The sequence below is a fragment of the Haemaphysalis longicornis genome, unplaced genomic scaffold (assembly GCF_048455015.1).
Source record: "Haemaphysalis longicornis isolate Haplotype H1 unplaced genomic scaffold, Haemaphysalis longicornis Haplotype H1 scaffold_1, whole genome shotgun sequence".
Classification (NCBI taxonomy): Eukaryota; Metazoa; Arthropoda; class Arachnida; order Ixodida; family Ixodidae; genus Haemaphysalis; species Haemaphysalis longicornis.
Window position 1 is genome coordinate 115,332,898 of NW_027526203.1, and position 21,538 is coordinate 115,354,435.

Sequence of the window (21,538 nt, forward strand, 5' to 3'; positions counted from 1 at the left end):
TATATATATATATATATATATATATATATATATATATATATATATATATATATATATATATATATATATATATATATATATATATATATATATATATATATATATATATCTCGCGGGTTCGATTCCCGGCCGCAGCGACCGCTTTTCTGATGCAGGCGAAAAGCAAAAACGCCCGTGTGTTCGAGATTTCGGCGCACGTTAAAGATCCCCAGGTGGTCAAAATTAATTCGGAGCCCTCCACTGCGGCGCGCCTCATCGCCTGCGTTGCGTCAGCTTGTTAAACTCCACAATCAATCAATCAGTCAATCAATCAATCAATCAAAATAGCCATGGTTTCTATCAAACGCCGTTATTCTAAGCACTGCGGTTTAGATTCTTTGGGGGGCTCAGTTGCAAGGTATGAAGGAATTTTATGGGCTTTTTATCTACATGGAAGCTGTCTCGCGAAATTTTGCATATTTCTTGTTCTTTCTTAAAGAAAAATGAATATAATTGGAGGTTTCACAGTGCAATTGTCGGAACTGTCGTCCGTCATGTGGCCCGTTTCGCTTTTCTGATGTACGACACAGGTTTCACATGCATCCTTCCGCTGGCTCTCGCAGGTAGCTACGACTTCGAAGGACCAGAGATGTACCTCTATTACCACACCCGGTCGGGAGGCCGCGCTTCCGACTTCTTGATCAAAGGGCGCCAGAAAGGTTGCGCGGACGCGGGAAGGCAACCGGATGGGCCTTTCGTGGTGGACCCCGAGCACAGGCCCATGGGACGTGGCGGCGATGAGTCCATCGTCCCTCGCCACCACAAATCGCCACCTTACCCGCCACCCAAACCACCGACGGAGTACCAGGACCCGCGCTTCTTACGGCAGCCACCCTGGCACCATCCGTCACCGCCAGCCTCACATCCGATCGGTGGCGGGTACCCGCCTTCGGGACACTATCCGCCACCATCTCACTCGGTGGGCGGTAGCTGGCAGCCACCACCGGGACACTACGCGCCGCCCTCGCACTACGCGCCGCCACCGTCGCCTCCTCGCTACGCGCCACCGCAGCAGCCACCCGCCGTGTACCCGCCACCACCGCCGGAATCGCAGGGCGGATACCGGCCGGGACACCAGCCTCCTCCTCACCACGGAGACGGGGGGCACTTTGGGCACCGCCCGCCGCTGAGAGAACCACCGGAGGGCGGGCCCCAACACCATCCCGGAATGCCGTGGGCACAACCACCGCCAGCTGCAGGAAGGCGTGAGTGCATGCGCTTCACGAAGGCCTCTGTGTCCACCCAGCCACCCGGTTGCGAGCTTTCTTCCTGAATTATAATGGCTGCACGGGCCACAGTTCCCTTCGCAGCCATTTATGAAAGAGCATGTAATATCAAGACTCTGGAATAGGCAAACCCTATTCTACCTATTCTACATGAAAACGTTCAGGCGGCAGCCACCAAAGGCGAGACATGCTAGACCGTGCAGCGCTCACCCCACAACCAGCTTTTACGGACAGCCGCGGTTCTAAAAATTAACAAATGTCTTCACGATAACAATTAACAAATGTCTAAATAACGATACCACCACAACTTTTGCTGTAGCACGCCTATTTCCCTCAGAACCCACGCTTTTTCACCGCAGAGGGGACTGAGCTAATGCCGGAGGGTGAAGCTTATCGCACGTGCACACCGAAATGGTGCATTGAATAACACCGGAGGGCTCAAAGGATTGAGCTGGAGTTCTCGTTGGAAATGTGGTGCCTCGTAGTATACTACCGGCTTACTCCTCATATGTCCGTTCGGTCAAAGTGTTTCAGTAGGCACGTTCGCGTGATGGTTACTTCCAGAGAAACCTGCGCCAATTCGTGTTGTAGGATATGCGGTACCAACAACGCTATTCTACTATTTCGAACTTTAGAGCAATGCCGGTCGGTCAGGAACGGACAAGGTTGGGACCGTAGGAAACGCTGCACCACATTCTAGCCGAGAGGCACCGACAATGCTGCATGTAAGACGCACCATGCATTAGAGAGTTTTAGTTTGGCGTTTTTACGCTCCGCTCAGCAGCTAAGCGGAGCGGGAGTGCGACTGCGCATGCGCTCTCCGCTTAGTGGCTAAGCGGGCTAGCGGAGCGAGAAGCACGGTCCGCTAAAACGCAGCCTCAGCGGACCGTCGCGGCTCGCTCCGCTAGCGCGGCGGGGCGATGCGGGCGCCCTCTCGCGCGCGTGCGACGACTTTGCTTATTGTAAGATGGCTGCCACGCCTGCGACGAGCGCCGCGGCTTCAGGCTCTTGTTTGACGTGCAAACCGCGAAAGCGGTTCTGCATCGACGAGGGCTTGTGCTTGCTGCGAGAAATGGCGACTGCGAACCGATTTAAAAACTACACAGAACTATTCAAGTTCACTGCGACAAAACGCCGCGTTGGATCGTTGCCGTCAAAAAGGATTCAAATGGATCTGGAACGCAACTTTGTTGGCTATTGTGTGGCTATCGTCAAGTCGAAAATTTATTTTCATTCATTGTAATTGACCAGTAACGCAATACGATTGCATGTGTCAATACTTAATTAAAAAATAAGCTATACGTACTGGTTTTACTTTGTTGAAGTGGCGAAATGGTTTTCCGTTCTGTTTCATTACGCCGAACTAGGTCAGACGGCGCTGCTAGTCCGAAAGGACCGGTCCGCTGCGGATTACGCGTAACTAAAACGAGAAAATCGCTCGCTGCTCCGCTGCATCTTAGCGGGGCTACCCGGAGCGGAGCGGAGCGTAAAAACGCCAAACTAAAACTCTCTATTATCTCCGCTGGTCCTCCCGCACTTCGATTAGGGCCACAGGATGGCCTGGAGTGCTATTCCAGAAGGTCCGAGTTTTGAGATATAAAAACCACCTCGAAATTCTTCCTTCGTTTAAAAGACTGGTCGGGGTAGAAATATCCCTGCTACGGCGACCACAAAAATAAACCCCGCCGCAGCAGCGGCCACCACGGGCTTCCCTAGTTCAACTCGGCCGTGCAAAACCCTGCCCGAGTTTCCTCCAACTTCTAATGTTAGTCAAACACACCCAGCCCATTCGTGGGTGCGGCGTAGCGACCAAGTCACACCCACCCATGGCGACAACTTTGTGTTGGCGTAACGTCGTAACGAAGTCGTCATTTGATGCCCGCTAGCAGACACAAGAACTTCGCACCAAACAAAAATGAAGTCCCTAGGCCACCGTCAGCCTCAATCACGGAGGTGTTCGGTCCGAACTGGAGTTCACTCTTGTCCGACCCGATAGGAGAGGCCGAGACGACACGATTTTCCCACGGGAGCCTTCTTCATACACCGTGAAAACACAGTGCATGACAAATTACACAACTTTAACGTCTAAAACGCACTCGCCAATGCTCAAACACGCTCTTGATACGGGACGATTCCTGATAAGCGCCCGCCGTGCGCATTCAACTAAGCCGCAAACAAAAGAATCGATGGTCGGGAGCAGGGCGCGTTCCGTTCGCTCCAGTGGGCCCCTTGGCTTACTTGGTTTGTGCTTGCGCAGAGCTGCACTGGGGCTACCCTCAAGCCACGTAGCAAACATAATTCTGTGGAAGAACAGAACACCGACAAAAACGGACCGCCCCACACCGGGCGTGGCGAACATCCGGACTGGCGATTTCAAAGTAGTGGTGGGGTTATCTAGTTTATGCTAGGGAATCAGTATTGCAGATCGATTTTAGATGGTGCTGTATGCGGAAGATAGCACAGGCCGTACTTTATCAACGTGAGCGGCCCCAATACAGCGCGCTGAATATGTCAGGTGTGCTGCGCGCTTCCGGCCGTTTCGCTCGAGGTGTACCGGATGCTCTACTGTCACTACTTTCACAACCCAAGCAGCTGGAAACTCGGGAGTAGGCGGAACTCGGGGCTTCTGGAATATCGCCCCTGGACCGCGGTCCGTGCACCCCGTGATAGGACGTCACCAGATCGCGCGAACCGCCGTTGGATCGTGCAGGACCGCTGCCCTCCCGTTTCAACAATTCGCCGAGGCTTTTGGGTCCGCAATTTCGACGGCGGACCGCGATATCAAGCAGACTGGTCTGGAAACTCTATGATGGGCAGAGCCGGGTCCAGTTGGGCCAATAGAGATCGGCGCAGGCAACGCGCCTGTTTCGAAGCGCTCGAAAAAGCCTGTGAATCATGCACCCGCCGGTTGGGTAGACAGTAGACTATAGGCTTGCAATCGCGACGCATACATAATCCCTGACTTGTATGACTCTTACTAGTGCAATGCTAGCCGTCATGATAACATTGCTTCAGGCATGTGAAACTTTATTTGCGGGAAGAGTTTTGTTCCAGCAAGCGGTGGCGAGCGTATTTGCAGCCGGGGTCGCCCCGTCGTCGCTGCTCGTCGTGTCGCCTTCGTGCGAACGACGCCGGCGGCTGCGTGAGCGCGCATGCCCGACATACATGCGGGTGTGTGGCGGTTATCGTGGGGATAAAACGTTTCGTTCAGGTTTGTGCGTTTCAACATGTTGTTGCGGCCAAACAGCGCCTGTGTTCAACCTTCTTGTTTTAGAGTTCAGATGGTCGGCCATTCGCGGTCCGCTCAGCCGGCCGCCGTGCGGATGCGCGTTGCGCTGGTTCGGACCGCGAACTGGGTCCGTCGATTGGATCGGCCTTCACTGGCAAGTCCTGCTGCATGAGTCGGACAAAGAGAATACGGCGTTCGCCACTCCCGACGGCCTCTGTGTATTCAATGTGACGCCGTTAGGGCTGTTCAATCCCTCGGCCGCGTTTGAACGAATGATGGACAGTGTGCTCTGTGACTCAAAGTGGAAAACGTGCTTGTGCTACCACGACGATACTGTTATCTTTCCGGCCTCTGAGAACCTGAATCATCTGGATTAAGCCTTAGAGGGCCTTTCCTGCTCGGGGATTCAGCTCAATGCAAAGAAATTCGGCTTTGCAAGCGAGACCATTACGGTATTGGGCCAAAGAGGGAATATAGCCCGTCGACATAGACATAGACGCTTTAGTTCACGTTTGCAAAAAGGAAACATGACGAGGCCATAGAAAAAGTTTTATTCGCAGCTTGACAATGCTCCCACCCCCGATTAGAAGGTTGCTACAGAGCTGTTATAAAACATGAATAAATGCATTCAGAAAACATAGACATCAAGAGACGATATGTGAAAAAAATTAAAAAGGTCGCGAGATTCTTTCATGACAAATTAAACTGTTCAAGTTCTCACACTGGGAGAAAAAAAGAAAAATGTCGCATACAAAAGTTAAATCATATATAATTCAAGCACGCCTATGCATATCACAGAAAACAAAAAAATTACAAGCTACAAACACACGTACAGTGCGCAACACCCTTGTCTATAACACTGAGTTCAACTTCAACTGGTTACCTCTCAAAACTGCAGGCTCAAACTTTCCACAACAAACGTTGAGGTCAATATATATGGTCAAGATTTCAGAATGACACAATAGTTTTCTTCAAATGCTTTTTGGTCGAGGCAAGATAAGGTATAAGTACGAAACATGTGTTATAGACAAGGCTGTTGCCCTCTGTACAGCACTTATGTAGAAATCGCAGACAGGGGAAATAAAGAAAGAAAAGAAAGCCGGTACAGCTACAAACAAACTACATTATTAGCGACAATGGCGCACAAACACTGCGCTATACATTTTGTGAGAACGTTCTGAGCATCGCGTCCTATTTACAGTGACCGGGTCGTACATTGTGGGCAACCTCCTGTGCTTCATCTTCTTCCCGTCATAATCATTCTCATCACCATTCGACCAATTCCCCTCTTGGGAAGATCATCGTCATCAGAGGCTGGTTCTGGGTCCGCGACGGTTGCAACGCTTCCTAATAAACGTCCTCCTGCACCTGTCCCTCAAGGTCCTCTCAAGTGGTGGAGGTTGACCTCGATCCTGTGCTAACCAAGTTGTGCTAACCAAGTTGCGGTGCTAACCAAGTTGTGTTCGAACCATCCGGATACTGTACAGTACGTGTATTGATTGAGGGAATTCGGCACCACGTCCAGTGCGCGGTCTTGTCCAGTTGCACTCACGAACTCATTTTAGGGTGGGACTTTCTCTCATCCGCCAACGCTGTCATCTCCTGCCAGTACCCGGACATTGAAATCACCGCTACAGACCGTATAGAAAGTTCGGATGTCCAAGAGCAGTGTTTGGTGGCTAGTGCGGATTACATTCTGAGCCCTGGATATGAGACGACAATTTTTGTTCATGGTGGAAAGTGTTCTGATGGTGACGTGCTCATCGTGCCCTGCTCTCGGCTTCTCCCACGAGGTATTGTAATAGCCACCTGTCTTGTGCGCTTTACGCAAGGATCTGCCGCGCTCGTTGCCATGAACACTAGCCCTGAGGCAATCCTCTTACGGCAAGGCACTACTATCGCTACCACTGCTCAGTCTGAAGCTGTCTTTATTGTTCCCCTCTGCTGTATTTCGTCAGTTTCGAATTCGCCCTCTGACCCGCCACGCCCTGCTTTATCTGCCACTATCAGCTCCGACCTCTCACCAGACCAAGCCAATTCTTTGCTGGACCTCCTACAAAGGCACAAGTCGATATTCGATTCTCAGAGTACCACACTCGGTCAAACATCCGTAACCACTCATCGAATTGAAACAGACGGTTCACAGATTATTCGCCGCCGACCATACCGCGTCTCTTCTTCTGAGCGAAAAGTCATTAACGAAAACGTCGTCGACATGCTCCAGCGCAAAATTATTCGTCCATCAAACAGTCCTTGGTCCTCTCCTGTTGTCTTAGTGCGAAAAAAAGACGGATCCGTTCGATTTTGTATTGATTACCGAGCACTGAATCGAATCACACGAAAGGATGTTTATCCGATGCCTCGCATCGATGATGCCTTGGACTGTTTACAAGGAGCGGAATATTTTTCTAGTATCGACCTTCGATCTGGTTATTGGCAGATTCCAATGCATGAGGCGGATAAAGAAAAGACAGCGTTTGCCACCCCTGATGGACTATATGAGTTTAATGTGATGCCCTTCGGGCTATGTAACGCTCCCGCAACTTTCGAGCGCATGATAGATACTGTTCTCCGGGGTCTTAAATGGAAAACGTGCCTGTGTTATCTCGATGATATCGTTATATTTTCTTCAACCTTTTCTGAACACTTAAAACGGCTGGATGAGGTGCTAACATGCCTTGCCAATGCTGGCCTTCAGCTCAACACCAAAAAGTGCCGTTTTGCCTCTCGAAGCATAAAAGTTCTCGGACACGTCGTCAGCCACGACGGGATTCGACCCGACCCAGACAAGATTTCTGCTGTGGTTAACTTCCCACGGCCCCAGCAGCAAAAATCTCTGCGTAGCTTTCTTGGTCTGGCGTCTTACTTTCGGCGTTTTGTCCAGAATTTCGCTGACATAGCTTCGCCCCTCAACGCACTCCTTAACTCTGGAGCTCCCTTCGTCTGGACAGACAATTGTGAATCAGCTTTCCAACAGCTGAAGACCGCGCTGACCTCTGGGCCGGTCCTCTGCCATTTTCACGAGTCCAGACCTGTAATTCTGCACACGGACGCCAGTGGCCACGGCCTTGGCGCTGTTCTACTGCAGTCGGATGGCAAAGATCGAGAGCGCGTTATTTCTTACGCCAGTCGTTCCCTAAGTACATCTGAGAAAAATTACACCATCACTGAGCAGGAATGTCTCGCTGTGGTTTGGGCCGTTCAGAAATTCCGACCATACCTTTACGGACGCCGCTTCACAGTAGTGACTGACCACCATGCGTTATGCTGGTTGCAGACACTGAAAAATTTATCTGGGCGCCTCGGACGCTGGGTTCTCCGACTTCAGGAGTATGATTTTACCGTCACTTACAAGTCCGGGAAAAAGAACCTCGACGCGGACGCACTTTCGCGGTGCCCTCTTGAGTCGTCTACGACTTCCACGTCATCGTCACCCGCTACCACCCTCCCTATCGCACCCGTCAACCACACAGCATTTAATGACGGCCTGTCTCATTTGCCTACTCTTCAACGAGCAGACACATACTGCCGCACGATAATCGACCGGCTTACCGGCACAATACAACCACCGAACAGTCGGGCGCGTCGGCAGCTTCAGCACTTTCAGTTTTTGAATGGTATATTGTACCATTCAAACCACCACTCGTCGGGCAACAGATGGGTCCCCGTTGTACCGCGCGCTATTCGACAGCAGATATTAGAAGCCCTTCATGACGATGCTTCAGCGGGTCACCTCGGCTTCCACAAAACTTACGACCGCGTCCGCTCTCGTTTCTTCTGGTCTGGCCTCTCCACCTACGTTGCCCGCTACATCGCTTCATGCCCATCTTGCCAGCATCGGAAAAAGCCCACATCTCCGCCGGCCGGACTTCTACAGCCGCTCCCTTGCCCTTCGCAGCCCTTCCACACTGTTGGCATTGATCTCTACGGACCTTTGCCTTGCACGGCTGCCGGCTTTCGGTGGATTGTAACAGCCGTAGACCATTTAACCCGTTACGCCGAAACAGCGCCCATTCGCTCTGGCTGTGCAGCCGAGGTAGCAGACTTCTTGCGTACCATTGTGTTGCGCCATGGCGCGCCCCGTGTTCTTTTGAGCGATCGCGGCAAGACGTTTCTCTCCAGCACTGTTGAAGAAGTTCTCCGTGCTGCAAACACAGCTCATAAGACCACTTCCGCTTACCATCCGCAGACAACGGTCTCACTGAACGTTTCCACCGCACTCTTTCAGAAATGATTTCTATGTACATTCGGCCTGATCACACCAACTGGGACGCTATTCTACCATTCGTTACTTTTGCATACAACACTGCAGTACAAAAGACTACCGGTTACTCTCCCTTCTTGCTCGTCTACGGCCGCGATCCCTCATTCATGCTGGACGCCAGTGTCTTAAGTGCTCCTGTGTATAGCTCCAGCCCGTTACACGAGGAGTTCATCTTCCGCCTCAACTACTGCCGTCGGCTTGCTAGTCTCAACACGGCAGCCAGCCAACGCGATCGCAAGGACCGCTACGACGCCAGTCACCGCACCGTCGTCTTCCGTCCTGGTGACGAGGTGCTACTGTGGACGCCCACACGCAAACCTGGGCTCTGCGAAAAATTTCTTCACCGCTTCACAGGCCCGTACACCATCTTAGAAGAAACTTCGCCCGTGAACTACCGCGTCACTCCGTGCAGTGCTCCTGTGGATCGTCGCTACCGTGGCACAGAAATAGTGCACGTCTCACGACTCAAGCCTTTCGTGCGTCGCTCCTCTTGATGTACCGCGGCCAGGAGGCCGCCTTCACACGGAGGGGGAATTTGTGAGAACGTTCTGAGCATCGCGTCCTATTTACAGTGACCGGGTCGTACATTGTGGGGAACCTCCTGTGCTTCATCTTCTTCCCGTCATAATCATTGTCATCACCATTCGACCAATTCCCCTCTAGGGAAGATCATCGTCATCAGAGGCTGGTTCTGGGTCCGCGACGGTTGCAACGCTTCCTAATAAACGTCCTCCTGCACCTGTCCCTCAAGGTCCTCTCAATATAAATGGAGCACATCTTTGAATGTAAGTCTCATCAGGAGCATTCAAAAGGCATTCGAAAGTTTCGGGACAATGTTTTGCATCAATTGGCGCCGTAATTTGTTCTAGCGGGACAAGATCTGGCACACATGGCAAGACCTGCGCTGTAATGAATATTCCCCGTCCCGTGCAGTCCAAAAATATACGGTGCTTTCTCGATTTGGCTTCTTACGTTCGTCGTTTCTTGCGTAATGCTGCATTCGTTTCTTCCCCTGTACACAAGTTTTTGCCATCTGGTACGTCTTATGAGTGATCAAGCCAGTGTGAAGGAGAATTTCAAGCGCTTAAAGACGTCCATACGTCCGGGCCAGTTCCACGCAACTTTGACAATGCTAGGCCCACCATACTTCACACGGAAGCCAGCGGCCGTAGAGTTGGCGCTGTCCTTGTGCACGTGATAAACAGCTTTAGAAAAGAGTTGCTGCTTACGCCCGTCGTTTCCTCACAACTGCCGAACAAAATTACACCATTACAGGACAACAGTGTCCAGCAGTGGTTTGGGCCATTCAGAAATTCCGCCCATACCTTTACGGCCATCATTTCACTATCGTGACCGACCACCACGCTCTCTGCTGGTTGTCGTTTCTCAAGAATTTGTCCGGACGCCTGGGGCGCTGGGTTCTCCGCCTTCAGCAGTATGATTTCACAGTCACATACAAATCTGGGGAAAAAACGTCCGCACGCAGACGTCCCGTCTCAATGATCATTGTCCCCAACTTCATCTGGTGTTGAGGTGGAGCTCCAGCATACCGCAATCCCAGTGGCACCTGTCACGCCTTCTCGCGAAGCCGATCTTCCTGAGTTGCCACATCTGCTGAGAGTTGACGCTTGCTGTGGACCCATCGTTGACCATCTCACCGGGCCCGCGTCACATCCAAATATCCGTGCTCGTCGTCAACTCCATAAACTCCGGCTTCTGTAAGGCGCACTTTAAAGTCGCGACCGCCCTACTGGTGCCAATTGGGTTGGGACCAGTAGTGCGGGCGCGATTTTAGATTGGGTGGGTGGTCGGAATTCGCCGCTCTATGGACCTTATGCAAAAACTGGCGCCCTCTTGCGGGAACCGCGTGCGCTTCCGCCATGTTGGGGGATTCCCGGATCTCCGGATACCGCTGTATACATAGCCCGGGGTTAGCGACGCGCACGTCGGCATTTGTCGTTGTCCAATATGCCCAAATACTGCCGTGTAACTTGCTGTGCACAAAGACGATACGAGGACGACCACGGAAATAGCGTACACATCTTTTATTATTATTATTATTTGTCAACGGAAGCGTGACTCGAGCCCTGCGTGAAGTCGCTTGCGGGTGTTCCCTTCGCGCAGTAATATTATAGCTAGATCGCATGAATAGTCAGGAAACGAATAATATGTGCAGGACTAAAAAAGGTCCCAAAATGAGCTGTTTTCTAGCCCTGTATTTGCCGAGGAGCGCTCCTCCCTGCTTGTAGTTAAGGCGCACTGCATCGGTCAGCTCGTACTTTATCGTGCGGGTAGAGTTCTGATCAAAAGTCTGCCGTTCGTGCTTATCCGCTAGCCGGTACAGGAAGAACTATGCGCAGGCTGCGGAAATGAGCCACAAACCATGCGACATATTGTAACGGAGTGCAAAAGTCCAGGTTAGCGCTAAAAAGTGAATTGGGCAGCAGTAGAGGTTAGTAAAAGAAGGTTAGAATGTTGGTGGGAAAAGAGCAGAGAACAATCTGGGAAGACATGTGAACAAAGAAGTCAGACTAGCACAAAAACTTCGCAAAAGTATGTTCTTTTTATTTTGATATTAATATTTTTTATTTATTTTGTTTGTAATTTTTGGCAAAGTGTTTGTACAGCGGCGTTGGGACTAAGGCCGCTGTGCAACGCCACCCCGTTACAAAGGGGAGGCCACTAAGCATCATCATCATCATCATTGATTGATTGTGGGGTTCAACGCGCCGACGCAACGAAGGCGATGAGGCGCGCCGTAGTGGAGGGCTCCGGATTAATTTTGACCACCCGGGGATCTTTAATGTGCGCCGAAATCTCGTACACACGGGCGTTTTTGCTTTTCGCCTCCATCAGAAAAGCGGCCGCCGCGGCCGGGAATCGAACCCGCGACCTCGTGCTCAGCAGCGCAACGCCTTAGCCACTGAGCCACCGCGGGGGGTATCATCATCATCATCGTCTATTCTGGAAGCTTGCCACAACGATGCCACAGCTCGGCGCCTTGGTTTTGCGAAGATATACGACTGAATGCGCAGAAGCTACTTCAGTCCTGGTCTCTCAACAAGTGCCGCGAAATACCTCATCTGGTATGGCTCTTGCTAGCATCCCAAGCGCTCGACAAATCCTCCAGCTGGTTTGCTGCAGCCCCTTCCCTGTCCGTTTGCGCCATCGAGATGGTCGTAGTTGACTTGTATGGACTCTTGCCGGCTACGCAGTCCGGCTCTCCGTGGACTTGACCAGCACAAGTACGCTCTCACCGCTGCAGAGGTGGCTGATTTTATCCTACACATCATTCCGCGTCATGGTGCACCGCGCATCTTCCTTAGTGACCGCGGCCGTTCCTTTCTCTCGTTCATCATTCAAGAGCTTCTTCGTGCGTATGAAATTGTTACAAAACTACCTCCGGTTACCGTCCCCAAACAAACGGCCTGAACGTTTTCACCGAAATCTATCCGACATGATTTATATGTATATAAGCACCGACCATCGCCACTGGAACATTATCCTTCACTTTGTTGCATTCGCCTATAACACTGCCATGCCGCGTACTACTGGTTACTTAGATATTTCTCGTCTTCGATCGTTCCCCTTCTATACATTCGACTCAACGTTCTTCTGGACACCTATTACCTTTGATGCACCTGCTCATGGCTAGCATATTTCCCGGCATTGCCCACCGAAGCTCACCAAGGAGCCCGAAAGACTCGCTACGGCTCGACACATCCCTACGTCCGTTTCCGTCCTGGCGATGAGGTGCTTCTCTGGACTCCCGTGCTTAAGCCCCGACTTCGCGAGAAATTTCTTCATCGATTTCTTTTTCCGTACCTAGTCATGAGGAGCCATCTCCAGTTAATTATCACGTAACACCAGTAGGCCCGCTAGCAGATCGCCGTCGCCGTTGTATCGAAATTGTTCATGTGTCCCGGTTGAAGCTCTTGAAACGTCTCACACCACACTGACTTGCGGCCATGCGACCGCTTTTTTTTTTTTAATTGCGCCACCCCGGTGGGAGGAGAAATGTGAGCACTCTTGGCCATTCCAGCAGTGACGGTTGGCGGAACCACCCTTGGTGCGAGGACTCTGGATTGCTCGCAATGTTCCTTCGTCATCTGTACGTTATCGTGCCTTTCCCTTTTTCTCGCTCATAATGCGGGATTTTCCGAAATTCAACTTCAAAGCAAGGAAAAGGGGAACATTCTGTTTTCGTAAATTCGTCATTATCTCGCTCATCCGTTCACATATCCAAGTGCTCTTTGCTGATATTTGTAGCCCTTACAAATATCTAAGAAGTACTTTTACGGTTTCCCCCTAACCGACACTATTTGACCGATTCTGCATTTCGGAACAAAATAGGTGTCCTAAAGGATCCTCCAATACATGTTTCACTGGTTAATTTATCCAATTGATTTTTGATGATAACTGTTACTAATACCAACACACAAAACCAGATTTAAGGATTTCGCCCTGCGACGCCGGTAAAAGGGCGAAAAGAATTTTTTTTAACTAACACGCCTGACTAGCCGGAAGTCCTAACAGGTTATATCAACGCCTAGCCACGGCCGCTCGATGGAAACTAGGTCCGGCCTGCCGAACGCGCCTCTCCGCCGGTGACGGCGTTAGTTTCCCTTTCCGCCGCAGCGTCAGTCGTGGCGCTAATCATCGGTGAAAGAAGAGCGGCGGCTGCCGGCCGCGGTCACGGTTTCAATGCGGTGTAAGTTGTTCATGACTGCACCGACGGCAGAAGTCAGCATCTATATAATTTATAATAATATGCGGTGATACGTGAGGGGGAAACTCACAATATAGGCGTCACGTACTAACTATTATTTCAGAAGTAGGCACAGCGCTAAATTTGTTTTCCTTTTAGCGCGCCGCATGCGACATTATCATGTGGCGCATTGACAAAGTCGAGCGCAATAGGCGGATTTCTTTCTAAAGACTTTCCCAAGGCTTTCAGGAATAATATTTGGCGTGGCAAGCTAGTCTGAGCAACCGCATTTATTTATAACAAAAGACGTTATAACTTGCGCGTACGTAAAAATTACGTAAACGTTGTATGCTGCGCCGTACACGCCCATTTCTCAATGCGCGTTTGACAAATGTGACTGGATATTTTCACACCTTGATTTAACTGCGTTTTCAAAGGGAACTGGAATAATCTTAATACCTTTCAAGGTCCATTGGCCCATTTCTTTTGGAAGTATTGTTAGACTGCGCGTTAGGTTACAGGGTACACAAAATTATGGAGGACACACGAATAAAGTGGACACGGTGAACGCAACTATGAACTGATTAATTGCAACAAGAGCACTATTTACATGGGAACCAAAACTCGGAAAGGATGCAGTTGGAATGGGGTAAAACTGTGGCAGTCGTTCTTTGATTTACACTAGTTGCAAAAAGTAATATACAGTTGAAAGGTAATTGAAATTAAATCGCTGGGACATCAAGGATAAATTTAATACACCATTTAAAGGGGGATTTATTGGGTTTGTCAGAAAATATGTAAGTCCTCTTCGCCTATGGCTCACCGGCCATCAGCTTTACAAGCGGAAAACCTTTGGCGAGTAATGTTTTCGCGAAAGCTTCAGTGAATTCTCCACAGAGCTATTAACGTCGCCAGCCCAGGTGGCAAGAAGCAGCCTCAATAGCTTTTTCAAGACTATTTCGCACAGCTCATGACAGTGGTACGGGTCCCTGTTGATGGCGCACCACATCAGCGGACAGTCTGCGAGGTGTGGGAATACGGTGTCTGAAAGGAGCTTACAAATTTGTCTGCTGTGTCGAACTGCCTGTACAGCGCGGTCCTCCTCGAACTTCTTCACTTGTTCGCGAAATTCGTCGCAGCGTTTTTTCAGTTTTTGTAGTTTTTCGTTTAATCTGTTTTCTTTCATTTTAAAGCGGCGGGCATTTCTCTTGGTGTTATCGAAAAAGCCTGCCAGATCGAACCAAGTCTGGCATTCTCGAGTCTCAAAATTACGTTGGCCGCATGATAGCATGTCCGTGAGAGCGTACAGGATTGTGTCTTCCTCTGCCGGTGAGTGCGGTTGATCTCTTTCTTCATTCCCAGTTAGGTCCAGAATTGAACGTTCAATCGTTTAATTTTATGCAACCATTGTGCTCACTTGCTCTTCATTGCTTGCTTGAGATGACGGCGCACACGCCTCGAGCGGCGGCCGAACAAGCGCCCTCCTTCTTTTCGGGCTTCCCGGCTGCATGTACGTTGGGTACGACGGGAATCTTGTCGGCACAGCTGTTGGTAGCAAGAACTTGCGCTTCAATCCCACCTTGTAGGCATCCTCTTTGAAGCGCAGCGAGCAAACGACTGATCGGGAGCTTGGTTTCCATTGGCTGCCCTTGTCGATACCTTGACGGGAGATGTTGTGCAGCCAGGCGTCACGGAGTTGCTCTTTGGCCGGAAACTCGTGGTAGCAGACGTCCGAGGTTTTCAAGGAATTCGAATTGCAGCGCGGCACGCAGCAGTACTTAGGCATTTCATAGCCTGAAGCACACTAGTACGTTATATTAAGCATTGCGCGGAAGTATGCGAAACGAAAAGCTCAAAGCGCTCACGCGAGCTTCAACACTCCCGCCACTGCTGCTTTTCGCGCCCAAACCGTAGTCTGCGCTGATACGTGGCACCCCACTGCGAGTACAAGCGGCAACCGTAAGCTTCGCTTTCATGACCTCGCCCGTCGCCCACGCGCGATGGTGCAAGCCGCATTAATCCTTCCGACCACGGCTGCTCGATGGATTCCATCGAGGGGCCGTGTTCCAACCGTGTTGCTTGCCCGGGTTATTCCGGTTCCACTCTCCTGAAGTTAACATGTACGGATTACTAACACTGGAAGCTGAGCTAAGTCGTTGCTGTTCTCCTGAAGTTAACATGTACGGATTACTAAAACTGGAAGCTGAGCTAATTCGTTGCTGTTCAAAATGAAACACGACAAGCAGTGCAAATGCTAGACGACATAGAATTATGCAGAAATACACAAGTTCTCACTCGCACGCAGTTTTTATTACATCTTTGAATACACACCCAAGCGGCCTTTCAGACTTCACACAACAAATTTCACACATACGGGACACTCGATCGCACATGCGAAATCAAACCACGATTCAAACGAAATACGGAAAGAAGAAAGCAAACCACAAACACATTACCGATAGCACGCAGGTGTTTCTCTAGCAAAACAATCAGGTTCGCAGCGCATCTCAGCATTTTACGTCCCTGTTTAACGAGTAAATAACTGGTTTACTAAGTGATGTGGCCAACTATTTCTCCGCATTTCGGGACACGTAGTTCGGGGCAAAATTACCGTGCCTGAATTCAAACATGAGACAGCCCTGGTGCTGCTGAGCCTGTGCTTGGCCATGTTAAAACACGGCCGTTTTAACATTGTCCTTCAATTAGCATATGGTGAATGGCAGCTTAACAGAATTTTATTTTCCAGCACAAACGGGCTGCAGTGTTCAAACCGAATTGGCATTGTAACATCAACAGTCATATTCCCGAACATCGCGGGAACTGGGTCGCGGGAGCGGTCGCATCGCTTTCGTCCTTTTAAACCGCGAGCAAGAATTACTTACCGCCGTCAAACAGATGAAATTCTTAGATGTTGAAGGCATGTCTTTGCCGTAAATTGTGGTGTTATTATTTTCCAGATACGCATGTTACAACGCGAGTGAACGACGTTTGAAGGAACGATGACCGTCGGTATTCAGTAGGCGCCCCGAAGCGACCGCCGCGGGAGCTGTCACCGATGCGTGGCGCCCCCGCCGAAAGTAGCGGCGGCAACTGACAACTCCGCTCTCACGCCGCCGCCCATTGCCGGCGCGTGAATGAGCAGGCCGGACCTAGTTTCCATCGAGCGGCCGTGGCCTAGCCAAAGTGCTCATTCAAACGGCTTCAAATTTCATGACCACATTCTGATTTTAGTGTAGGAACTAAATATTGCTGACATTTTTAAAAATTACTCCCGGGAGAGATAAAAGAGCGCTGAAATTGTTTTCACATATTTTTTTTATCGCAGGCCTGTTGAGATACAGAACTGGGTTTCGTTGATATAGGTAACTTTTACAGGTATCTAAACAATGTTATAGAAGATTTTTTCATAATGCCCATTTAATAGGGACAATTAGGACTGAGAAACTTACGTGTTTTAACAAATTACTCAAAACTAAACTGCCCGCTGGTATATGAAATTTGCTTTTCCTTACAAATAATGCCCATGCAGTTCTCCAAAAAACACTTTCTTTATTCCCTCCTAACACGTGTTTAAAGACGCGAGCGGTGTTTTCCAACCTCCACCTCTATGGACGTGGAATTGAGTTGTTTTTCCGCGCTCGCATAGCTCTCTCAATCTATTGAATGCTTCTGCAACCACACGCCTCCATGTAGCAGTCCATGTTATTTATCATATAACTGTGACCGGTGATTCCTTCATACCCACCAAACACTTCCCATGAGAAAGAAGTCGTGTGAGCATACCATCTTGGAACAATTTATTTGGGGGGAGTTCCAACAAAACACGAGTTCCAGTCGTCTCCAGTCACCCCACTCCTCCGGTCGAGGAGCCCCTTGACAGCAGGCAGGAGTCCGTAATTGCGGACCATTTCACTGTGAACAACCTAATTATGCCAAGTAAGAAATAGCTGAACCGGTATTGCACGCGTTATTGTCATTGGCATAGTGGCCCACCCGGGCACTGCCGAGTACTACCGCTAGCACATACATACATACATACATACATACATACATACATACATACATACATACATACATACATACATACATACATACATACGTACATACATAAATGCATGCATGCATGCATGCATGCATACATTCATACATGCATACATACATACATACATACATACATGCATACAAGTGTGTGCGTGCAAGCGCCCGTTTGTTCGAGATTTCGGAGCACCTTAAAGGAGCCATGAAGAGAAAACACAACTTTGTTTAATTTGAAAGAACTAGGATTCAGTATCTCACTCAGCTCCATTACAGCCACAAAAGATGTTTTTTAACGAAAAAAACAGCAAGTATTTAAAAAACTCAAATTTTACGCCACAGTGACATGTTATGAGCAAGAATGACGTCATACGGGCCAACAATACAACAATTTTCAGTGCGTTAACTGCACGTTAGCATTCAAGTGATGCGGTCAAATGGAACTAGAGGCCCCATTACACACGTCCAGCCATGTGTCGTCGTGACAGGTCAGTTAGGCAGCCGCCAATCGCACAAACAAGGTTCCGTGACGTCATAGAAAAGTTGCGGGAAATTAGCTAGGGGGTCGCGACTGCTTCACTCGTTTTCTTTAACATCTCCGTTATTTCTTCGAAGATTGCGGTGATATTGGTATCATTGTTATCGGGATTACGCAGTCTTTCTAATAAACCCAACTTGTATTTTGTCTTCATGGCTCTTTTAAAGTCCCCAGGTGGTCAAAATTAATCCTGAGCCCTCCACTACAGCGCGCCTTATCGCCTGTGCATGGTAGGCACGTTAAACCGCATAATAAATACATGCGCACGTGCGTGCTTGCCTGATGTGGTGTGGTGGTGCATGGCGCAGCGGCCGAGTGGTCTCCGCGCGGCGCTGCGCCGCCATCAAGCTCTCACGGTCCTGCAGCGGGCCCATCGCCGTACCCTCGGCCGGGCCCAGGGCAGGGCGCGGCGCGTCCGGCGGCCGACTGTGACCAGACGTTCACGGCGCTCGAGATGACGGTGCAGAGCCCCAACTTCCCGGGCCCGTATCCGGCGCGCACCATCTGCCGCTACGTTGTGCGCCGCTACGACAGCGCCACGTGCGCTCTTGAGGTGCTCTTCTCCCGCTTCGACATGGAGCACAACCCGGACTGCCAGTACGAGCACCTCGAAGTGGACGGCCGAAAGCTCTGCGGCACGCTGCCCGAGAACAGCATCCGTGAGTGGGGCTCAGCAGGGAATGGCATACATAATTTATAAGCTCGTTATAAATTTCCTGTGCCTAAATATAATGCGCGCATACAATTAAGAAAGCGTATCTAGTGTATCACAGAAGCGATATAACTGCTAAAATTGGCATAACGATGTTTATTAAGTCTCAAAACAAATCCCATGTTTTCTTTTCTGTTTACGCTCTAGAGAAATGTACAAAAATAATATGCTCGGTTTAGAAACTATCTAAGGAATTGTATTTATATTACTTATCATTCAATGCAATAATTATTTTTGCACGCGCTGTAAATCAAGCTGAGCTTGAAAGGGTGTCTGTTACATAAGACGCGGGATAAAAAGTGAAGAAAGATAGACACGGCCATAACGCAGGGCTAAACCATTTGTACAGCCACACAATATGATGTGGTCTCCTCCCAGACATCGCAAGAGATATAGATTATATGTCTGAGCGCGTGCATGCGCTTTTCTTTCTGTGTTATGTGCTCTGTTGCCTCCCGAAATGCATTGCCAACTGACTATTTCGTCATTCCGTCCTCGTGAAGCTAACCACTCTCCTTTGGACTGCGCAGAGAAGTTCTCTTTCTACCAACCCGAGACGGAGAAGGTGCTCGTGTTCCGGTCGGACCAGGGCAGTCCCCGCCAGGGATTTTCAATTCGGATCCGTCAGGTGACGGACTGCGCCGGGGCCACCTGGATGCCCGGACAGGACAAAGGTTTGTACACTCATTCTCGACGGAAGGCCGGAGCTTCGCTTTCCATTCGACACTGATGAGTATTGTTGCTGAATTGGATGGGAAGAGGCAAAATTAACCTCGGTATCAGCAAGAAACAGCAGTTGGTCTTTCCTCGAGAATAAAGCCACCGCGTGCATCGAATACGTAACCAAACTGTCTCAGTGAGCAAGGCCGGAAAGAGAGGACAAATCAGGCCCTCCGTGCATGGTGAACGCCGGTGTACTCATTCTAGGTCGTCCCGTGTGGCTGTATGCACCAAGTGCTTGCCCGGGGCCACCAGATGACCTGAAACACTTTTGATTCCTTGGCTGCACACCGTGACTGGAAAGATGTGCATCGAAATCAAATGGGCAATACATTCTTGGCCCCTGCACAAGTATGTGCGATAAGTGGGTATGGAACTGAGTGAAAAAATGTCTTATTTGGACCTAAGATTGGTTCTCGTTCTGGCAGTCTGTTGGGTCTTACTGTGGCTTTCGCGCTTTCAGTCAGCTTCTGCTGAAATTTCTAGTCTGGCCAGAATTAGGTCCCTCAGCATAATCGGCATGTCTTTGATCCTAGATATTCCCGTATTCTATTCACAGGCCCACATATTGCCACACTATAGACGGCCATTACCCGCAGGAGTATGCACTAGCTATAGGTGAAGTTGGCAGGGCCACCAAGCGGCCCGACTGACCCCTTGGTGGAAGAAGACGTCCCCTCAGTTCTTGGCTCTCTGCAGGGTGCGCTGCTTGTTCATAAACAGAGCTCCTGTTTCTGTTTTACTCCATCTCTCTCTCTCTTGTGACAATATAGTACAACTCTGTGTCATGGTTGATGCACTGACGCTGTTTTCTGCAACCCCACGAACCTCCGTATTTGCCGCAGCAACGGTCTGCGTTTTTGCCACTTCATCAGGTGTTCGTTTAATCATGCGAACAATGGTGGGTTACACTTCCGCCTCTTAAACATCCTAATGACATAAAGGGTGCTATAAATCAGCGAAAATTAATAAAATCTGGGAATTTGGGATTGATTATCCCCTATTCCCCTTCCAGTGGGAGATTGCGTATCTGGTCGGTTGAAATGGTGAAGATACTATTGCCACGGCACTACCAATCCTTTTTCTGTGCGAAAAGGAGAACGTTCACTCGATATCTTGGTTTTTGTTCTCATAATCGCAGCGATGCAAGCTTACGTCACACATTCTTTGTATATTTATTGTCAAAGTGTAAAACTCCACCAGTTGTTCATCAGTGCTCATGTATGTATGTCGGCCTCTGAGACACTGCTTTCACGCGGTTTTCTAAGTAAGATGTTTCGATATTTCATATCGATGTCGATTCTCAGGAGCAACAGTTCCTCCTGTTTCTAAGCGTGTAAGGTCTATTTCAGTCGAAGATAAACTCCACCCACTGTTGCGCAATCGGGAATACTTTGGAGTACGGCCAGGAAGTGTATGCGTATGTCTGTGGGAGGGGGGGGCCGGCACGTTCTGTACAATTTTCGGCGCTAGTACAGGAGGGGTACCCCGAAACGTTGCCCACCCATCTGGATAAGCGTCTGTGCAGCCGCTTCATTTTCAAGCAAATACTCGCCCCCATAGCTGCTCATACCAAGGACGGAGGCTAAAAACGGCGGTGCGTGGAATCGCATCTTCCCTTTACGGACCTCTAAACCTTGAGTTGTCCAACGGCAAGCGCAGTGAAGCTTTGCCCGCTTTGCAGTGGCTCCCCCGCCGCCGAACCCGCTATGCGACTACTGCCAGCGCGAGCCGCGTGGCCAGCTGTCGAGCCCCAACTACCCGCAGCCGTACGGGCCGAACGCGCGCTGCACCTACCGGCTGGAGCCCGTGCCGGGCCACTGCCACGTGGAGATGTACTTCCACCACTTCGACGTCGAGAGCTCACCCGGATGCATGAAGGACTACCTCGAGGTCGACAAGACGCAGCGCCACTGCGGCAACGACCTCAACAAGGCCATTCGTGAGTGATAGGGGCATGCGGTCGTATGACAATGGGGCAAGATGTTTTGTTTGGTTGGTGGATGGAGGGTTACTTTTCCCCAACACTTTGTTATGGTGAGCCCTTATTGCGCTAAATTTTGTGTT

At 50.0% G+C, this 21,538-nt stretch overlaps 1 protein-coding gene across 1 annotated transcript in view; it reads left to right on the top strand.

Annotated features, from left to right (window-relative positions):
• The window catches only part of LOC144179414 (uncharacterized), a 204,755-nt gene that overhangs the window by 177,366 nt on the left and 5,851 nt on the right, over positions 1-21,538 (top strand). Inside the window, exons 25-28 of the mRNA XM_077707767.1 lie at positions 603-1,244; positions 18,348-18,698; positions 19,282-19,425; positions 21,156-21,413. Coding sequence (XP_077563893.1) covers positions 603-1,244; positions 18,348-18,698; positions 19,282-19,425; positions 21,156-21,413 — 1,395 coding nt within the window. The remainder of the gene's footprint in view (positions 1-602; positions 1,245-18,347; positions 18,699-19,281; positions 19,426-21,155; positions 21,414-21,538) is intronic.